The sequence below is a fragment of the Mustela lutreola genome, chromosome 12 (assembly GCF_030435805.1).
Source record: "Mustela lutreola isolate mMusLut2 chromosome 12, mMusLut2.pri, whole genome shotgun sequence".
Classification (NCBI taxonomy): Eukaryota; Metazoa; Chordata; class Mammalia; order Carnivora; family Mustelidae; genus Mustela; species Mustela lutreola.
In genome coordinates, this window is record NC_081301.1 from 97,170,947 (window position 1) to 97,191,312 (window position 20,366).

At 41.8% G+C, this 20,366-nt stretch overlaps 1 protein-coding gene across 10 annotated transcripts in view; it reads left to right on the forward strand.

Moving 5' to 3' along the window:
* Positions 1–13,590, forward strand: part of ZNF169 (zinc finger protein 169) — a 63,331-nt gene extending 49,741 nt beyond the window's left edge. For 8 of the 10 annotated variants that reach the window (XM_059141186.1, XM_059141179.1, XM_059141178.1 and 5 more), the window contains one exon: positions 6,760–13,590. In XM_059141186.1, the coding sequence (XP_058997169.1) occupies positions 6,760–8,255 (1,496 nt within the window). In that variant the 3' untranslated portion in view covers positions 8,256–13,590. The remainder of the gene's footprint in view (positions 1–6,759) is intronic. The other 2 variants (XM_059141183.1, XM_059141177.1) reach the window with 1 other exon arrangement.
* Positions 13,591–20,366: the final 6,776 nt, after the last annotated feature.

A 20,366-nucleotide genomic window follows, 5' to 3' on the forward strand; every position in this document is an offset into this window, starting at 1 on the left:
GTCATTTAAAAATGATAATATGTTTCTATAAATTTGACTAAAATATAAGAATTTTATTTTTTGTTTTTTTTTAAAGTTTTTATTTAAATTCCAGTTAGCTAACATACAGTGTAATATTAGCTTCAGGTGTTCAGTACAGTGATTCACCACTTCCATACAAAACCCACTGTTCATCACAAGTGCATTCCTTAATCCCCATTACCAATTTAACCCACACCACCTCCCCCTTCCTTCATGGCAACCATCAGTTTGTTCTCCATGGTTAAGAGTCTGTTTCTTGGGGGTGCCTGGGTGCTCAGTGGGTTAAAGCCTCTGCCTTCGGCTGAGGTCATGATCTCAGGGTCCTGGGATCGAGTCCCGCATCAGGCTCTCTGCTCAGCGGGGAGCCTGCTTCCTCCTCTCTCTCTGCCTGCCTCTGCCTACTTGTGATCTCTATCTGTCAAATAAATAAAATCTTAAGAAGTCTGTTTCTTGGCTTGTGCCTCTCACTTTTTTTCTTTTCCTTTTATTTGTTTTGTCTCCTAAATCCCACATATGAGTGAAATCATGGTATTTGCCTTTCTCTGACTTACTTTACTTAGCCTATTATCCTCTACTCCATCCACATTGTCACAAATGGCAAGATATCATTCCTTTTCATGGTTGAGTAATATCCCATTGTATGTGTATATGTGTGTGTGTGTGTGTGTGTGTGTGTGTATACCAAAATTTTCTTATCCATTCATCAATCAGTGGACATGGGCTGTTTCCATAATTTGGATATTGTAGATAATGTTGCTGTAAACATAATTAGTATGAATTAGTATGTTTTCATTTTTTTAAAGATTTTTATTTAGTTGAAAGAGAGAGACCACACAAGTAGGGAGGGGTAGAGCAGGAGGGAGAAAGAATCTGACATACACTCCGCACTGAGCCTGGAACCCAACATGGGGCTCGATCCCATGACCATGAGATCATCACCTGAGCTGAAGCCAAGACTCCGATGTTTAACCAACTGAACCACCCAGGTGCTCCTGTATCTTTATTCTTTGGGTAAATATCCGGTAGTGCACTTACTGGGTCATAGAGTAGTTCTATTTTTAACTTTTTGAGGAAACTCCATACTATTTTCCAGAGTGGCTGCAACAGATTTCATTCCCATCAACAGTGAAAGAGGTTTTCTTTTTTCCACATCCTGCCCAACACCTATTTCTTGTGTTGTTGACTTTAACCATTCTGACACATGTGTGGTGATATCTCATTGTAATTTTGATTTGCTTTTCCCTGATGACCAGTGATGTTGAGTATCTTTTCATGTGTCCATTGGTCATTTGTATCTCTTCTTTAGAATAATGTCTATTCATGTCTTCTGCTCATTTTTAAGTTGGATTATTCATTTTTGGGGTGTTGAGTTTTAAAAGTTCTTTATATATTTTGGATACTAACCCTTTATCATATATATGTAAATATCTCCTTATGTTCATAGTTCAGTAATCCTTAGAATGACAATCCTTCTATGGAAAATATCATTTTAAAATTCCTCTACCTAAAATAATATTTGTTCTTCTGATCTAGGAGCACAGAAATGTTTTCTGATTTCCTTGTATTGTTTTCATTATCTTTCATTGGTATTTTAAAGTTTTCACAGTACAGGCCTTTCATCTCTTTGGTTAGGTTTATTTCTAGATATCTTATTATTTTGGGAGCAATTATAAATGGAATTTTCTTAATTTCTCTTTCTGCTGCCTTATTATTGGCATATAGGAACGCAACAGATTTCTCCACACTGATATTGTATCCTGCAACTTTACTGAATTTGTTTATCGTTCTAGTAGCTTACTAGTAGAGTCCTTAAGATTTTTTGTTAACCAATTTGGATTCCTTTTATTTCTCTATATTGTCTACTTGTTGTGGCAATTAGAGTGGACATCCTTGTCTTATTCCCAGTCTTAGGGGGAAAGCAGTCCCAGGACTCTGGGATCATGACCTGAGCCAAAGAGAGATGCTTAACTGAGCCACCCAGGTACCCCAAGGTTAATTATTTTTTAAATCTTGGGTAGGGGGTACCCAAGAGGCTAAGTTGGCTAAGCAGGCCACCCAGGCACCCCAAGGTTAATTATTCTTTAAATCTTGGTAGAGGGGTACCCAAGAGGCTGAGTTGGCTAAGCATCTTCCTTCAGCTCAGGTCTTGATCTCAGGGTCCTGGGATCAAGCCCCACATAAGGGTCCCTGCTCAGCAGGGAGTCTGCTTCTCCCTCTCCCTCTGTGCTCTCTGTCTCAAATAATCTTTTCTCTTTATTAAAGATTTTATTTATTTATTTGACAGAGATCACAAGTAGGCAGAGAGAGAGGAGGAAGCAGGCTCCCCTCAGAGCAGAGAGCCCAATTTGGGGCTCCATCCCAGGGCCCTGGGATCATGACCTGAGGGAGGGCAGAGGCTTTAATCCACTGCACCATCCAGGTGCCACTAAATTAAATAATTTTAAAATCTTTGGTAGAATTCACCAGGGAAGCTGTCTGATCCTGGACTCTTGTTTGTTGGAAGTTTTTTGGTTACTGATTCAATCTTGCTGCTAATTGGCTAAGTATTTATCCATTTCTTCTATATTGTCTAATTTGTTGGCATATCGTTTTTCATAATATTCTCTTAACAACTGTATTTCTGTGATGTTGGTTGTTATTTCTCATGTTTCATTTCTAATTTTGAGTTTGTTTTGTTTTTTGATGAGTCTGACAAGGGTTTGTCAATTTTCTTGATGTTTTCAAGGAACCAGCTCCTGGTTTCATTGTTCTGTGTGTGTGTGTGTTTTGTTTTTTTGTTTCTCTATTGTTTACTTCTGTTCTTTTATTTCCTTCCCTCTGCTGGTTTTGGGTGGCATTTTGTTCTTTTTCTAGCTCTAGTAAGGTTAGGTTGTTTGAGATTTTTCTTACTACTTCAAGTAGGCCTGTATCGCATATACTTCCCTCTTACAACAGTTTTTGCTGCATTCCCAAAGGTTTTGGACCATTGTGTTTTCATTTGTTTCCATGTACTTTTTGATTTATTCTTTGATTTCTCAGTTGACCCACTCATTGTTTAGTAGCATGTTATTTAACCTCATGTATTTATGGTCTTTCCAGATTTTTTCTTATGGTGGATTTCTAGTTTCATAGTGTTATGGTCAGAAAAGATGCATGGTATGTATGCATCAGTCTTTAATTTCTTGAGGCTTGTTTTGTGGCCTAATATGTGATCTGTTCTGGAGAATGTTCCATGTGCACTTGAAAAGAATGTGTATTCTGCTTTAGAATGGAGTATTCTGAATATATCTGTTAAATCCCTCTGTTCCCATGTGCCAATGAAAGCCACTCTTGTTGCTTTTGTTTGATCTGTCCATTGATGTAAATGGTGTGTTTAAGTCCCCTATGATTATTGTATTACTATCAAATAGTTCCTTTATGTTTGCTCCTAACCGTATTACATATTATAGTGCTGCCATGTTGGGGTACATAACCATTTATAATTGTTCTATCTTCTTGTTGGACTGCCTCCTTTATTATTATATAGTATTCTTCTTTGTCTCTTTTTATAGACTTTTATAATCTATTTTGTCTGACATAAGTACTGCTACCCTACCCCAGCTTTCTTTTGACGTCCATTTGCATGATCTCCTTCCCCTCACTTTCAATCTTCATGTGTCTTTCTGATTTTTTTTTTTTTAAGATTTTATTTGTTTAACAGAGATCACAAGTAGGCAGAGAGGTGGGGGGAGCAGGCTCCCTGCCGAGCAGAAGGCCTGATGCAGGGCTTGATCCCAGGACCCTGGGCTCATGACCTGAGCCAAAGGCAGAGGTTTTAACACACTGAGACACTCAGGCACCCCTGATTCTTCTTTTTTTTCACGGTTTGTTGGTTTTCTTTAGCAATGTAGTTAGATTCTTTGTTTTATCTATTACTGTTTTTTTGATTCGTGTTTACCATAGCATGTTCTGCACACAGCAGTCTATTTTAAGCTGATGGTCACTCAGCGTCGCCTTCATTCTTTACTCCTCCTCTCCCCCCATGTTTTAGGTATATGGTGTCCTAGTTTACATCTTTTTATTTTATGAATCCCTTGACCGACTCTTACAGAAATACTTTCACTGCTTCTGTTTTTGGATTTTCACTCTTATTATCTTTCCATTCCACGGAACGTGTTCCCTTCTACAGCTGGTTTAGTGGTTGTAGACTACTGTAGTTTTTGTCTGCGAAACTCTCTCACCTATTCTAAATGATGGCTTTGCCGGATATAAAGTATTCTTGGCTGCATATGTTTCCCTTTCAGCACTTTGAATATATCATGCCACTCTCTTCTGGCCTGCAAAGTCTGCTAGCCTTATGGGGTTTCCCTGTGTATGTAGGTCGTTTTTTTTTTGAAGCGGCCTTATAATTCTTTAGTACCGTGTCTTGTCATTTTAATTACTTATGTGTCTTGATGTTAATTTTGATTTTGTTGGGGGATCTCTGTGCCTCCTGAATCTGAATTTCTTTTTCCCTTCCCAGATTTGGGAAATTCTTAGCTGTAATTTCTTCTCCTCCCCGCTTTGTCATCTTCTGGGATCCCTATATAGATGCAAATGTTACTATGTTTTTGTTTTTAAGATTTTATTTATTTGACAGAGATCACAAGTAAGTAGCAGGCAGAGAGAGAGAGAGGAGGTAGCAGGCTCTCCACTGAGCATTGAGCCCAATGTGGGGCTCAATCCCAGGACCTTGGGATCATGACCTGAGCTGAAGGCAGAGGCTTAACCCACTAAGCCACTCATGCGCCCAAATGTTACTATGCTTGATGGAGTCACTGAGGTCCCTAGTCTGTTCTCTGTGCAGTGTTTCTCATCTGCTTAGTCGGACTGCTTTATATTACTCCATCTCCAGGTCACGGATACATCTTCTCCTTCCTGTAGCCTAGTTATTCCATCCGCTGCATTTCTAGTTTCACTTATTGAGTTCTCATCTCTGATATGTTATCTCTGTGTGAAGGGTCTCACTGGTCTCTTTTTTCTTGAGTCCACTAAGTATCTTTATAATCATTACTTCAAATTGTCTTTCAGGCTACTACTTCTGTTTTACTTAGCTCTCCTGCTGTGTTTCTGTCATGGTCTTTCCTTTGGGACATAGTCCTCAGCCTCATTTTGTCTAACTCTGTTTCAGCTGTATCTCCTCTAGAAAGTAGTGGTTCTATGAAGAAGAGGTCCTGTAGTGCCCATGCAGTGTTCCCTGTTCACCAGGACCTGGGGCTTCAGAAGTATCTCCTATGTGTGTTGCCTGCATCTTGCTATTGTCTGAGTAGCTTTTCCTTTCTGTCTTCTGCACTGACTCTGCCTGTTGTAGGCTGTGCTTGCTATCTATGGTGTGAGGGAGACCTAGGCAGATCGGCTCTGAAGGAGAGTGACTATAGGAGGGCTCAGTAGTAGGGTGATGGTGTTAACAAAATCTTCATTGAGTCGCTAGGCCAGATTCCCCAAAGGGTGGTAATTGGCCAGGGACACGGCGTATAGTAGCAGCCGTGGCCAACAATGGACGTTTGGCAGCTGGGGGCCTATGGTGCCTGGACATGGCAATGCACAGTGGCAGCAGAATTTGCACTGGGCCACTAGTCCTAGGCCAGTCCCCCACAAAATGCAGCAGCTTGGTGTGTGCAGCCACAGGGCAGGGCATGCATGAACTGCTAATCCTAATCCAGATTCCTTTGAAGATATGCAGTGGCCACAGAAGCACAGCACACAGGACGTTAACAGAATGTTTGCTAAGCCCAGGCCTGAGGCCGGCAGGCTTGGCACGAGCAATCCTCAGGAGAATACATGGGTGCGGTACGCTGCTAGCAGGTGAGGTTAGGTAGCCTGTTGTCCCCGCAGCCCTCCTCCCCACAGGTTGCCCTCGCTTTATGCTGGGGAACGGGGGAGGAGAATGGCACCTGTCCGCCTCTTTGGTCCCAGAAAGCCCCCCCGCCGCCACCCCCCTCACTCTGAAATCAGTTTGAACAGATCTCTCTCTTGTGCAAGATTTCACTTCTATGTTGCCTCTCCTTGGGCTTCTGGCACTTTAGGGTTAGGCCCTGGCTATCCCTGGCCTAGCACTGAAGTGGCTGACTTTTAAACTCCGGGCTCCAAATCCAGCGCTTATACAAACTCACTGAATTCAGCCTCTCTGGTTTTCAAGGCCAGACATTCTGGGGATTTGCTTGCTCTCTGTGGGCTCCATGCTGCTTTCTCCTTTCCATGACCACAGCTTCATCCTTCAGGCAGCTTCCAGCCACTGTTTCTGTCCTTCATAACCTCTCAAAGGTGAGTCGCGGAGTTCTGCCAGTCTTCAGGTCCTTCTCGTTTACAGACTCGGTATGAGTGACAGCAGTTGTAACCATGGGACCGGGTGAGCTCAGGGTCCTCTCACTCTGCCATCTTGCACTGCTGCCCCCGAGTCACATGGTTTCTCAGTGGAAGCATATATTTGTGGATAATGTTCGCATCAGCTTTGATGACTCACTGGCTTGGAGAACCATATTGGAGGGGAAATGTGTAACTCTAATGGCGGCAGTTTGTAGTGGGGAGACTGCCTTGATGCTTTCTCGCTGGGCTGGTGTTTGGAGCTGGCTCATCATGTGTGTCTTCTGTGTTGCGATAAGGAATGTGGCAGCGAGGGATGGAATGTAGGTGGGCAGAGGAAGCCTTGGTTGTGGGAACAGCGAGGAATGAACGTTGGGTCAGTGGAAGCCACCATTCACAAGGCACCTGTGGTGATTCTGACCAACATTTTCTCTCCAGCAGAACCAGGGACCAAATGCCAGCCATATGGCCATTCCTGCCCGCTGACCTTTTCCAGCACACAGTTCCTCGAACAGTATGTGCTGTGCGGCCACCTTCCTCCGATCGTCCGCAGCTCATACGCAGGGAGCCCCATCCCAACGGAAGCTCGGGCCTGCTCAAGTGAACAAGCAGACAATGGAGACACAGAAGGGAGACTTCACCTGAGTGGGGTTTCCAGGGTGCTCTTCAGACCCTCTCAGGGCCAGCCGGCAGACTGGGTGGAAGGCAACAGAGCAGGGCATCCTAAGGAGGCAGGCCTCTCAGCATCTGAAGCAGCCACATGTGGAAAATACAGACTGGGGTTTGATACCAAATCTAACTTCTTGAGCCTCCAAAAGCACCATGTATGCCCTGACTGTGGCAGAAGCTTCTGTCAGAAGTCAGACCTCACCAAGCACCAGAGGACACACTCAGGGGAGAAGCCTTACAGCTGCAGGGAGTGTGGGCGAGGTTTCGGCCGCAAATCCTCCCTCACCATCCACCAGAGGAAACACTCAGGGGAGAAGCCTTACGTGTGCCGGGAGTGTGGGCGCCACTTCAGGTACACATCCTCACTCACCAACCACAAAAGGATACACTCCGGGGAGAGGCCCTTCGAATGTCAGGAATGCAGGCGAGGCTTTCGCCAAAAGATCGCCCTCATCCTGCATCAGAGGACACACTTGGAGGAGAAGCCCTTTGTGTGTCCTGAATGTGGCAGAGGCTTCTGCCAGAAGGCGTCGCTCCTCCAACACCTCAGCTCGCATTCGGGCGAAAGGCCCTTCTTGTGCCTCGAGTGTGGGCGAGGCTTCAGGCAGCAGGCGCTGCTCCTCAGTCACCAAGTCACACACTCAGGGGAGAAGCCTTATGTCTGTGCTGAGTGTGGCCACAGCTTTCGCCAGAAGGTCACCCTTGTCAGACACCAGAGGACGCACACGGGGGAGAAGCCTTACCTGTGTCTGGAGTGTGGGCGTGGCTTTAGTCAGAAGGTGTCCCTCCTGGGACACCAGAGGACGCACACAGGGGAGAGGCCTTACCTTTGCCCAGAGTGTGGCCGTGGCTTTGGTCAGAAGGTCACCCTCATCAGACACCAGAGGACTCACACAGGGGAGAAGCCTTACCTGTGCCCAGAGTGTGGGCGCACCTTTGGCTTCAAGTCACTCCTTACCAGACACCAGAGGACGCACTTAGAGGAGGCAGCTGATGTGTACGGAGTATGTGAGCAAGGACTTGGCCAGAAGTCCCACTTTACCTCTGACCCGAGGTCACACTCGGGGAAGCCATGTGTGTGCAGTGAGTGTGGACGAGGCTTCGGCTTCAGGTCGGCCCTCATCAGACACCAGCGCACTCACTCGGGAGAGAAGCCGTATGTGTGTAGAGAGTGTGGCCGAGGCTTTAGCCAGAAGTCTCACCTTCACAGACACAGGAGGACCAAGTCTGGCCACCGCCTCCCACCTCCAGGGCTGCTCTCCTGACCTTCCCTTTCCTTAGGAGTGGCAGAAAACACCAGGAAATGTTCCTCAAATGCAGTGGAGGAAAAAAACGTGTTCTTTCAGTGATTGGAAGATACCTGATTTATGGTTTATTTTCCATGCTAGCCATGTTTTAATTTGCTAGGGCGGCCATAACAAAACACCACAAACTTGTTGGCTAAAGAACAACTCTCTCACAGTTCTTGGGACTGAAATCCAAGATCAGAGGATGCACTTTGGTTTCCACTGAAGCCTCGCTCCTCAGCTGGCAGATGCCTGCATCCTTACAGTGTCCTCTCCTGGCCTTTGTACGTGCGCTTCTTCTACGAACCACAGCCTTACTGGGTTAGGGCCCCCTCTATCACCAAATAAGGTCACACTTAGGGTTCTGGCTTCAACATATGAATTTGGAACATTTCAGCCCATAGGTCAGCCTCCTGAACCCCCAAAACTCATGTTCTTAACAGCTCCCAAAGTGTTGACCAATTCCAGTAATGAGTCTGTCCAAAATCTCATGTAAATCAAATGTGGGTGAGGCAAGGGGTACATTTCATCCTGAGGCAATGTTCCTCTCCAGCCGTGAACCGGACAAGTTACCACAGATGGAGAACTGCATTTCCTTAACACAAGGGGAAACAAGATTGATGGGTCCTAAGCAGGTCTGTGACCAGCAAGCAAACTCTATTAGGTTTTAAGGCTTGAGAATAATGGCTGGTAGGATACTTCGCCCTCTAGTCCTGCTGGGGTGGCGGCAGCAGTGCGCAACGCCCTGATGCCATGAAGGCATTCACCCTCCAGGTCCACCATGGGAATGGCAGACCAGCTGCTTTCTTTCACCGTTGGGGTCACCATTTCCTCCTCTTGGTGGGTAGCACCACAGAAGTCTCACAGCTGGCCTTTGCTCTGTCCTGTCTGTACCATTCTTAGTTCAACTGAGCATCAAATGACTGTCCATTGGTGTTCTCTCCAGAGCAGGCTTTCTCATTTTCACAATATGGATAGGCTAAGAATTCTCTAAATCTTCAAGTTGTGGCTTCTGTTTGCTAAACAGTTCCTTCAGTTTACCTCCCTCCTCATGTATTTCTATGAGGAGCAATGAGAAACAGGTATACCTTTCAACACCTGCTTAGAAATATCCTCAGCCAAGCCACATAAGATTTCAACCCTCCACTGAACACTGGAACACAATCCATCGATATTCTTTGGTGCTTTATAATCAGGATTCCCTTTAGTTTCTAGTAATGTTCCACATTTCTGTCTGAGGCCCCAGCAGAATCCCTTCTAATTCCTCTGTTCCTACCATAGCCTTCTTGAAGCAACCCTGGCTTTCTCCAGCAAGCACATCAAAACACTTCCTCTATCCATGACCAGTTCCCAACCCCCCTCCATAGTTTTTCACGTTTAGAACAGCACACCACTCAGTACCAAAGCTGTATTCTTTTGCCAGGGCTGCCGTAACAAAACCAGAGACTGGAATTCCAAGACCACTTTGACCTACCGAACCTTGCCAACTGGCTGGCAGGTGGTGCCTTCTCGTGTGGCTGTTCCCTCGCATGTGTGCCAGAGAGCACGTGAGCTCTGGTGTCCCTTACTCCACCCCTACAACATCATTTAACTTTCGGTACTTCCTTAGGTCCTGTACTCAAATACTGTCACATTAGGAAAGGGCTTCAGCATGGACTTTTGGGGGAAAATTCCATTCATAACACCTGCCCTCCGGACACCCCCCAAATTCCTGCCTGGCCCTCGACCCCTGCCATAAATCTGATCTTTCCTTTCCCAGGAGTGTGAAGCTAGCAGGAAGCACTGGGAAGTGCTGCACTTCCCTGAAGTGGAACGCAAGCAGCATGCTGGTTCTCTCAGGGGCCAGGGGTATGTGTGTGTTTGGTGGGGGTAGAGGGGTTGGGGGGGAGCTGGGCATACCTGCTTTCTAAGCCCTCCTCCACACCCAGGTCTGTTTAATAAACTGCTTCCGTATAAAGCTAAACCCTGATCAAACACCTCATTCAGCTATCAAGAATCCCATGGTCCTGAACCTCAGGAGACATGGAAGGTCACATTTGCTTGTTCTGGACTCTGACCCTGTGTGTGGGGAGGGCCGTCATCATTACCCTTTCTTAGGTCCTCCAACAGTGCCATTGAGGCACCCCCTCTTCCTGCACCCCCAATCCTGCATCCTGTTAGCCACACCCATGTACCAGTCCTGCAGCCTGAGGACTTGGGGCCTTTCTTCCATGATCCTGCCTAGTCCTCCAGTCAGGGACTAAAGGAGCCAGAGCACCTGTCTTTATATCCAGCCCAAGGTATTGTCCCTTTAGCCTGCCTCTTGCTCTTGAATCCCCAGAGCCTGACAAGTGCCCAGCCCAGGACAGGCCTTGTCCCTTTGCTTTGGGCACAGAATGGTCCCCACAAAGTCCTTTTTCCCAGGCCCAGAGGCTTTACTGGCTTAAAATCCAGAGGCAATAAAAGATACACAAAAAGTAAAAACCCCCAAATTTTACATGTCAAAAAATTAGTAGTATCAAAAGACAAATGTCTGGAAGGAAAATCTATCAACATATTTCAGAAAGGATTAATATCTCCTTTTTCTAAGAACTCCCAAAAATCAAAAGACCAGAAATGCCACAGAAAGTGGGCAAAAGACACGATCACTATTAAGTATACAAATAAGCACAGTCTGCTGCTTACAGCAGAATGCCAAAGGCCAACTGGTAACTACATTTTTTTTTCCCTAGTAACATTTTATTACTATGGTGTTTTTCTCAAAGCTAAGAAATTGGTACAGCACTGTTAGGAACTATTCAGTTTTCCACTATTATCTTTTTTATGATCTAGGATCCCATACTGCATTTGTTCTCATGTCTCTCTAGTCTCCTCCAATCTGGGATAGTTCCTCTGTCAGTCTTTGTCATCCATGAACTTGACTCTAGAGTTGGTCAGATATTTTACAGAACCTCAGTTTGGAATTGTCTGATATTTTCTCATTATTATATTTGCATTATCGACTTTCTGGAATACCACAGAAGTGAAGAATCCTTACTATATCATATCAAAGGGTAATAATACCAACAAGGTTTATTCCAAGTAATGTAACCTTGATCACTTGGTAAAAGTGGTGGCTGCCATGACTTTCTACTGTAGACTTCCCATTTTTCTCCTTCCATGCTCCATTCATTAGAAGTAATCAGTAAGTCCAGTCCCTACTCCAAGAGAAGGGAATTAAGCTCTAGCTCCCAGAGAATGCACCTTATGATTTGTGCTGCTTGCATCCACCACCCCACAGAACAAAGTGGTCCAGTGTGTTCTGGCTCCCAAACTAGCAAAAGACACCCCGGGTAGGTCCATTCCTCGCTGGATGGAACAAAAGTCCTGCTGACAAGACCAGGTGAGCCCAGCAGCACCAGCAGGTGGAAATGATTATTTTCTCACAGGGTTGAGAACTCTGCCTCACCTAGACCCAATACAGCCAGGGAGGGTCGGTCCTGCCACATAAACACCTGTTCCAGGAAGTACTCTTTGGCTCCAGAGACCTGAGATTGCCAACTAGATGCAAGACACTTAGGAAGGTGGCACCAGCAAGGACATTCCTGCTAAACTGCCCAGCCCAAGCTCCATCTCCCTTCCTGGTAGACAACAGGTCACCAAGAGGCACTGGACATGGGGATCCTGACACGTTAGCAGCTCAGCCTGTGAAGCTTTTGCTTCCCTTTTTGGCCAGAGCATCCCTTCCCCATCTGGAGACACCAGGCATCCTGTTTTGGGGCAACTCTTTCCACACTCCCAACACCAGCAGGAGAAAGTGGAAGAAACAGTGGTACCAAATAAGCCAAGTAGACCTAAATAGCATTGCAAGAGCTCTGAAAGTTACACTGTCATTGGATCAAACAGAACCCACAAAATAGGCTCTGATTTGGGAACAAACCTTAAAAATAGACTGTCTGCTAGAGTCAACGGTTTAAGTAAGACCCAGAGTCTCTTAACAGCTAAATGTGCAAAATGCAATAGAAAGTTACTCATCATAATAAGAACCAGGATATCACAACATAAAATTTATGAGAAAAGACAATCAACTGACACAAGCACTGAGATAAGTATGATATTGGAACTGCCAAGGATTTTATTTTTTTAAGATTTTATTTATTTGACAGAGATCACAAGTAGGCAGAGAGAGAGAGAGGAGGAAGCAGGCTCCCTGCTGAGCAGAGAGCCTGATGTGGGGCTTGATCCCAGCACCCTGGGATCATGACCTGAGCTGAAGGCAGAGGCTTTAACCCACTGAGCCACCCAGGCACCCCAGAACTGACAAGGATTTTTAAAGCAGCCAGCATAAAAGTGCTTCAAACAATCACAAGTTCTCTTGAAACAAATGAAAAAAGTACAAGATCTCAAGAACAAAAAACAAAAAACCAGAAGTTACACCAAAGTTCAACTGGAAATTGTAGAAGTAAAAAAAAAAATAAATAAATAAAAGCTTATTGGATGGGCTTAATGGTAGAGTTGATATGCCAGAAAATGGAACTGGAGAACAGAGGGTAGATTAATAGAATTTAGTAAATCCGAAAAATGGAGAAAGAAGACTGAAAAAAAAAAAAATCTTTGGGACAAGAACAAAAAACCTACCTTTTATGTTGAGTCCCAGAAAACGAGAAAGGAAGTGGGACTGAGAAAACATTTGAAGAAATATTTCGAAGAAATGACCAGAAACATACTGTATTTGGCAAGAAACAGAAATGTGCATATCAAGAAGCCAAGTGAACACCAAATTCAAAGATGTCCACACTAAGACATTATTAAAATTCTGAAATCTAAAGACAAAAACAAACCTTGAAAGCAGCCCCAGAGATACGTCTCATTACCCACAGGGGGACACCAATTCAAATGGCAGCAGATTTCTCATGAAATTATGGAGGTCACAAGAAGGTGGCACAACATTTTTCTTCCAAGTGCTGAAAGAAGACTATTAACTGCAGACTGAGTATCCGCCAAAACCATCCTTCAAAAATGAAGGCAGAATTAACAAACACATTTCCAGATGAAAGAGAACTGTAAGAATTTGTTGCTAGCTTTAAAAAATGGCTAGTTGACTTTTAAAAATGGCTAAAAGGAAGTTCTTCATACAGAGAAAATAATAAAGAATGGAGCATCCGGAAGAAAGAAAAAAAACATGAAAAGAGCATAAATATGACACATAAAACAGGCCATCCTTCTACCGCAAGCTTTTAAAATTAGATGTGATGATTGAAGCAAAAGTTATAGTATCGCCTGATGCTCTAGACAATGATGTTTAAGAGTGGGAAAAGTAAAGGGCCCTGAATAAAAATAACATTTTCACACTTCACTCCAAGTAGTAATATATTGATAGACTGTGATAAGGACTTAGGTGTATTGCAATACCCAGAGCAACCACTAAGAAAACTATACAAAGAGATACACTAAAAAACAAAGAATTAATCCAAAGAGAATCTTAACAATCAATCCACAGAAGAGAGAAATAGAAAAATTAGACTTAGAGGAAACAAATTTAAATTTGTTAATAAAATGGCTAACTTAAGCCCTAACAGATCAACAATTAATTATCTTAAGACTGGTTCTAATTACACCAACCAGAAGACAAAGATTGTGAGGGTGGACTTTAAAAAAAACAACTCCCCAACTATACAACTATACACTATTCATCAAATTCAATGACAAAGCTAGACTGAAAGTACAAAGTGTGGGAAAATATACACCATGCAATCATTAATTTGTAAAGAGTTAAATTCCCACATTAATATCAAATACAACAGACTTCACAGCAAAAAAATTACCAGAGACAAAGAATTATTATTTCCTCCTATATTATTATTATATAATAATACAGGAATCAATGCACCTGGATGATTTAACAATCCTAAATGTGAATGAACCAAATAACAATATGCATGAGGCAAAAACACAGAGCTCAAAGAGATTTTGAGAAAATTCATTATTATTGTTGAGGACCTCAACACTGCTCTCAGCAACTGAGAACTACAGAACAAAAATCAACAAGGATGTATAGTAGACCCGAACACCATAATCAAGCACCAGGATCTGACATATGTATCACTCCATCCAAAAACAACAGAATATGTTTGTTTTTCAAATCAGCAGCGAAATACTCACCAAGACCATATCCTGGTCCATAAAACATACCTCAACAAATTTAAAAGAATTAGTAAAGAGTATATTCTTTAATTAAATCAAATCAGACATCAAAAACAGAGACAACAGAGACACTTAGACTCTGAAATTTAACAGAGTACTAAACAATGGGTTAAATAGGAAGTTGTTTCAGAGTTAATAATTAAAAAATATATTGCACTGAATGAAAATGAAATAAAACATATCAGCCTGTGGGGTGCCACTAATGCCATGAAGAGGAAACTGATAGCACTAAATACATCATACATACAAAAATGTTTCAAATCAGTAACGGAAATTTATACTTAAAGAAACTTGAAAAGTAGAACAAACCCAAAAGAAGCAAATGGATAGAAATAATAAAGTGTAAAGACCAATGTAGTTCATACAGAAAAATAGTTAAATCAAAAATAGTTAAAGAAATAAAATCCTGGTTCTCTATGAAGTAAAAGAAACTTGACTAACCTCTTGTAAGAATGACACAAATTAGAGCAAAATTACAGATTATCAAAATCAGGAATGAAATGGGGTATCACTACAGATCTTGTAGCCATCAAAATGGTAATAAGGAGTGCTATGAACAATTTTACTATGGTCATGAATTCTGTATCTCTGAAGAAGTGCACCAATTCCTTAAAAACCACATCCCCAAATTCTAGATCAAATACATAATCTGAGTGTTTACATAACCACTATAAAAATGAATTCATAATATTCCTTTTATACATGGTTGGGTTCTATTTGCTAATTTTGAGGATTTTTACATGCGTTTTCATGAGAGATACTGGTCTGTCATTTTATACTTTTACATTTTTTTGCTCTGGTTATTAGGGAGTACTGGCCTCATAAAATAAGTTCAGAAATGTTCCTTCCTCTTTTCTGGGAGAGACTGTATAACATTGGTATTAATAATCCTTCTTCAAATGTTTGGTAAAATACTCCAGTGAAACCATCTGGGCCTGGAGATTTCTTTTCTAGGAACTTTTAAGATCTACTACTGCTCTTGTACTGAGTAACTTTTCAGGCTAATAAGTACTTCAAAAATTGTGCATAAACCCAAAACTCAACCATAAATAAATAAATAAATAAGTAAATAATGCTTAGGCCTCATAAGCACCACATTTCCAATAAAGTGCAGTCCTTTACTGTATCTCCCAGGACTAGAGCTGAAAGCCACAAGGGAAATTTGTGTGGTGGTGTGTTTTAGGCAATCAGAACAAAGATAAAATGGCCTTTCCTTCAACTGTGGTGCTGCTTCTGTTCCATATGGGAACAACAACAAAAACCTCCCATCATCTTATTTTTTTTCAATGGTAGAAAGATGGGACACAATTTTTTTTCTATTAAATCCACATAATATGGTTGGCCCAGCTGAGCACAGAATGAAGGGTCTATCTTTTCCGTCTGTGCAGGAGGATTCTGGTTTCCTCAGCGAACCACTACTTACTCACTCTTGGGTCTCCTGGAAGGGACAGGGTTTTGCAATCAGCACCATCCCCTCTCGGGTCTCCTGGCTCCATTCCAGAAGGAACCAGACTGAAATGTGATGAGAACTCTCAGGATAATCAGTCCAAGAAGAGAAGAGGCAGCACAAATGGACAGGACTCAGGAAATCAGCAGCCCCGTTTTCTGCATACATGCCTGAAAGCCAAGCTTGTAACTCATTTATTCTGTCCATACGACAGATATTTGTCATCCTTGAAACTGGTAATAATATCTACCATTTGGTTTTTTTGTTTTTGTTGTTGTTTTAGAAATAAGTGACACAACATGTAGAATGTTCAGGGTATGAGATAATCAAATATTAGAAACTCTGCATTCCCAACTTCAGCTCTTCTAGAACAACTTCTAAAGTAAAAACATTAGGGGTTTTTACCCCCTTTCATAAAACATCAAGATCCCTGAAATAAGACACTCTGTACTAACATATATGCCCACTCCCCAACACAGGGATTCTAGAAAATCATACAATTTTAATACATAGCTTGCCTTGAAAAAATGGAAATAATCAAATAAAAGATGAACAAAACACAAAACAAAAATCTGGGGGCTGATGTTAGCATTTTCTTAGACCAAAATACAATAAAATTACAAATAAGAAAAACCATAAGAAAAAGCCTCTTATATTTAGAAAACCAAAAACAAAATTCTATTAATTCACGTGTTAAGAAATGAAGTCATAGAAACCTATGTTTGTAACTGAATAATACTGAACTCAATATATATCATAAATAGAGAACAATTAAAATGTTAAAGGAAAATCAATAGCCAAGATGCCATTATTTGACACTAATATTGGATGTAAATGAGCATTTCACTCAGAAAGTTGGAGAAAAAACAGGTAAATGCTCAAGCAAAAAGAAAAAAACAAGAAAGTGTTTAGTAGCAGAAACTAAATGAAACAGGAAGAAAAAAAACTTAAGTGTATTCAGGTTCTCCAGAAAAACAGAACCAATAGATGGGGGTGGTGTGTGTGTGTGTGTTTATTAAGGAATTGGGTCAAATGATAAAGAGGCTGACAGGTCTGAATCTGCAGGACAAGCCAGCAGGCTGAGAACCCAGTGAAAAGTATGTTTTGGAGCACAAATAAACAACAAAATATAGAGATAGACTCAGACACAAAGAACCAACTCATTCTCAGAGGGGAGAATAGGTTAAAAAAAAAAAAGGTAGCAAGCATCCTTACGGCATAATTTCTTATCTGGAAAACCTCCGTTTTTATTTTTATGGCCTTGAACTCACTGGATGAGGCTTAACCACACTTTTTTTTTTTTTTTTTTTTTTTATAATTTTTTTATTTTATATAAACATATATTTTTATCCCCAGGGGTACAGGTCTGTGAATCACCAGGTTTACACACTTCACAGCACTCACCAAATCACATGCCCTCCCCAATGTCCATAATCCCAACCCCTTCTCCCAAACCCCCTCCCCTCGGCAACCCTCAGTTTGTTTTCTGAGATTAAGAGTCACTTATGGTTTCTCTCCCTCCCAATCCCATCTTGTTTCATTTATTCTTCTTCTACCCACTTAAGCCTCCATGTTGCATCACCACTTCCTCATATCAGGGAGATCATATGATAGTTGTCTTTCTCTGCTTGACTTATTTCGCTAAGCATGATACGCTCTAGTTCCATCCATGTTGTTGCAAATGGCAAGATTTCATTTCTTTTGATGGCTGCATAGTATTCCATTGTGTATATATACCACATCTTCTTGATCCATTCATCTGTTGATGGGCATCTAGGTTCTTTCCATAGTTTGGCTATTGTGGACATTGCTGCTATAAACATTCGGGTGCATGTGCCCCTTTGGATCACTACATTTGTATCTTTAGGGTAAATACCCAATAGTGCAATTGCTGGGTCATAAGGCAGTTCTATTTTCAACATTTTGAGGAACCTCCATGCTGTTTTCCAGAGTGGCTGCACCAGCTTGCATTCCCACCAACAGTGTAGGAGGGTTCCCCTTTCTCCGCATCCTCGCCAGCATCTGTCATTTCCTGACTTGTTGATTTTAGCCATTCTGACTGGTGTGAGGTGATATCGCATTGTGGTTTTGATTTGTATTTCCCTGATGCCGAGTGATATGGAGCACTTTTTCATGTGTCTGTTCGCCATCTGGATGTCTTCTTTGCAGAAATGTCTGTTCATGTCCTCTGCCCATTTCTTGATTGGATTATTTGTTCTTTGGGTGTTGAGTTTGCTAAGTTCTTTATAGATTCTGGACACTAGTCCTTTATCTGATATGTCGTTTGCAAATATCTTCTCCCATTCTGTCAGTTGTCTTTTGATTTTGTTAACTGTTTCCTTTGCTGTGCAAAAGCTTTTGATCTTGATGAAATCCCAGTAGTTCATTTTTTCCCTTGCTTCCCTTGCCTTTTGCGTTGTTCCTAGGAAGATGTTGCTGCGGCAGAGGTCGAAGAGGTTGCTGCCCGTGTTCTCCTCAAGGATTTTGATGGATTCCTTTCGTACATTGAGGTCCTTCATCCATTTTGAGTCTATTTTTGTGTGTGGTGTAAGGAAATGGTCCAATTTCATTTTTCTGCATGTGGCTGTCCAATTTTCCCAGCACCATTTATTGAAAAGGCTGTCTTTTTTCCATTGGACATTCTTTCCTGCTTTGTCGAAGATTAGTTGACCATAGATTTGAGGGTCTATTTCTGGGCTCTCTATTCTGTTCCATTGATCTATGTGTCTGTTTTTGTGCCAGTACCATGCTGTCTTGATGATGACAGCTTTGTAATAGAGCCTGAAGTCCGGAATTGTGATGCCACCAACGTTGGCTTTCTTTTTCAATATCCCTTTGGCTATTCGAGGTCTTTTCTGGTTCCATATAAATTTTAGCATTATTTGTTCCATTTCTTTGAAAAAGATGGATGGTACTTTGATAGGAATTGCATTAAATGTGTAAATTGCTTTAGGTAGCATAGACATTTTCACAATATTTATTCTTCCAATCCAGGAGCATGGAACATTTTTCCATTTCTTTGTGTCTTCCTCAATTTCTTTCATGAGTACTTTATAGTTTTCTGAGTATAGATTCTGTGTCTCTTTGGTTAGGTTTATTCCTAGGTATCTTATGGTTTTGGATGCAATTGTAAATGGGATTGACTCCTTAATATCTCTTTCTTCTGTCTTGCTGTTGGTGTAGAGAAATGCAACTGATTTCTGTGCATTGATTTTATATCCTGACACTTTACTGAATTCCTGTATAAGTTCTAGCAGTTTTGGAGTGGAGTCTTTTGGGTTTTCCACATATAGTATCATATCATCTGCGAAGAGTGATAATTTGACTTCTTCTTTGCCGATTTGGATGCCTTTAATTTCCTTTTGTTGTCTGATTGCTGAGGCTAGGACCTCTAGTACGATGTTGAATAGCAGTGGTGATAATGGACATCCCTGCCGTGTTCCTGACCTTAGCGGAAAAGCTTTCAGTTTTTCTCCATTGAGAATGATATTTGCGGTGGGTTTTTCATAGATGGCTTTGATGATATTGAGGTATGCGCCCTCTATCCCTACACTTTGAAGAGTTTTGATCAGGAAGGGATGTTGTACTTTGTCAAATGCTTTTTCAGCATCTATTGAGAGTATCATATGGTTCTTGTTCTTTCTTTTATTGATGTGTTGTATCACATTGACTGATTTGCGGATGTTGAACCAACCTTGCAGCCCTGGAATAAATCCCACTTGGTCGTGGTGAATAATCCTTTTAATGTACTGTTGAATCCTATTGGCTAGTATTTTGTTGAGTATTTTCGCATCTGTGTTCATCAAGGATATCGGTCTATAGCTCTCTTTTTTGGTGGGATCCTTGTCTGGTTTTGGGATCAAGGTGATGCTGGCCTCATAAAATGAGTTTGGAAGTTTTCCTTCCATTTCTATTTTTTGGAACAGTTTCAGGAGAATAGGAATTAGTTCTTCTTTAAATGTTTGGTAGAATTCCCCCGGGAAGCCGTCTGGCCCTGGGCTTTTGTTTGTTTGGAGATTTTTCATGACTGTTTCAATCTCCTTACTGGTTATGGGTCTGTTCAGGCTTTCTATTTCTTCCTGGTTCAGTTGTGGTAGTTTATATGTTTCTAGGAATGCATCCATTTCTTCCAGATTGTCAAATTTATTGCCGTAGAGTTGCTCATAGTATGTTCTTATAATAGTTTGTATTTCTTTGGTGTTAGTTGTGATCTCTCCTCTTTCATTCATGATTTTATTTATTTGGGTCCTTTCTCTTTTCTTTTTGATAAGTCGGGCCAGGGGTTTATCAATTTTATTAATTCTTTCAAAGAACCAGCTCCTAGTTTCGTTGATTTGTTCTATTGTTTTTTTGGTTTCTATTTCATTGATTTCTGCTCTGATCTTTATGATTTCTCTTCTCCTGCTGGGCTTAGGGTTTCTTTCTTGTTCTTTCTCCAGCTCCTTTAGGTGTAGGGTTAGGTTGTGTACCTGAGACCTTTC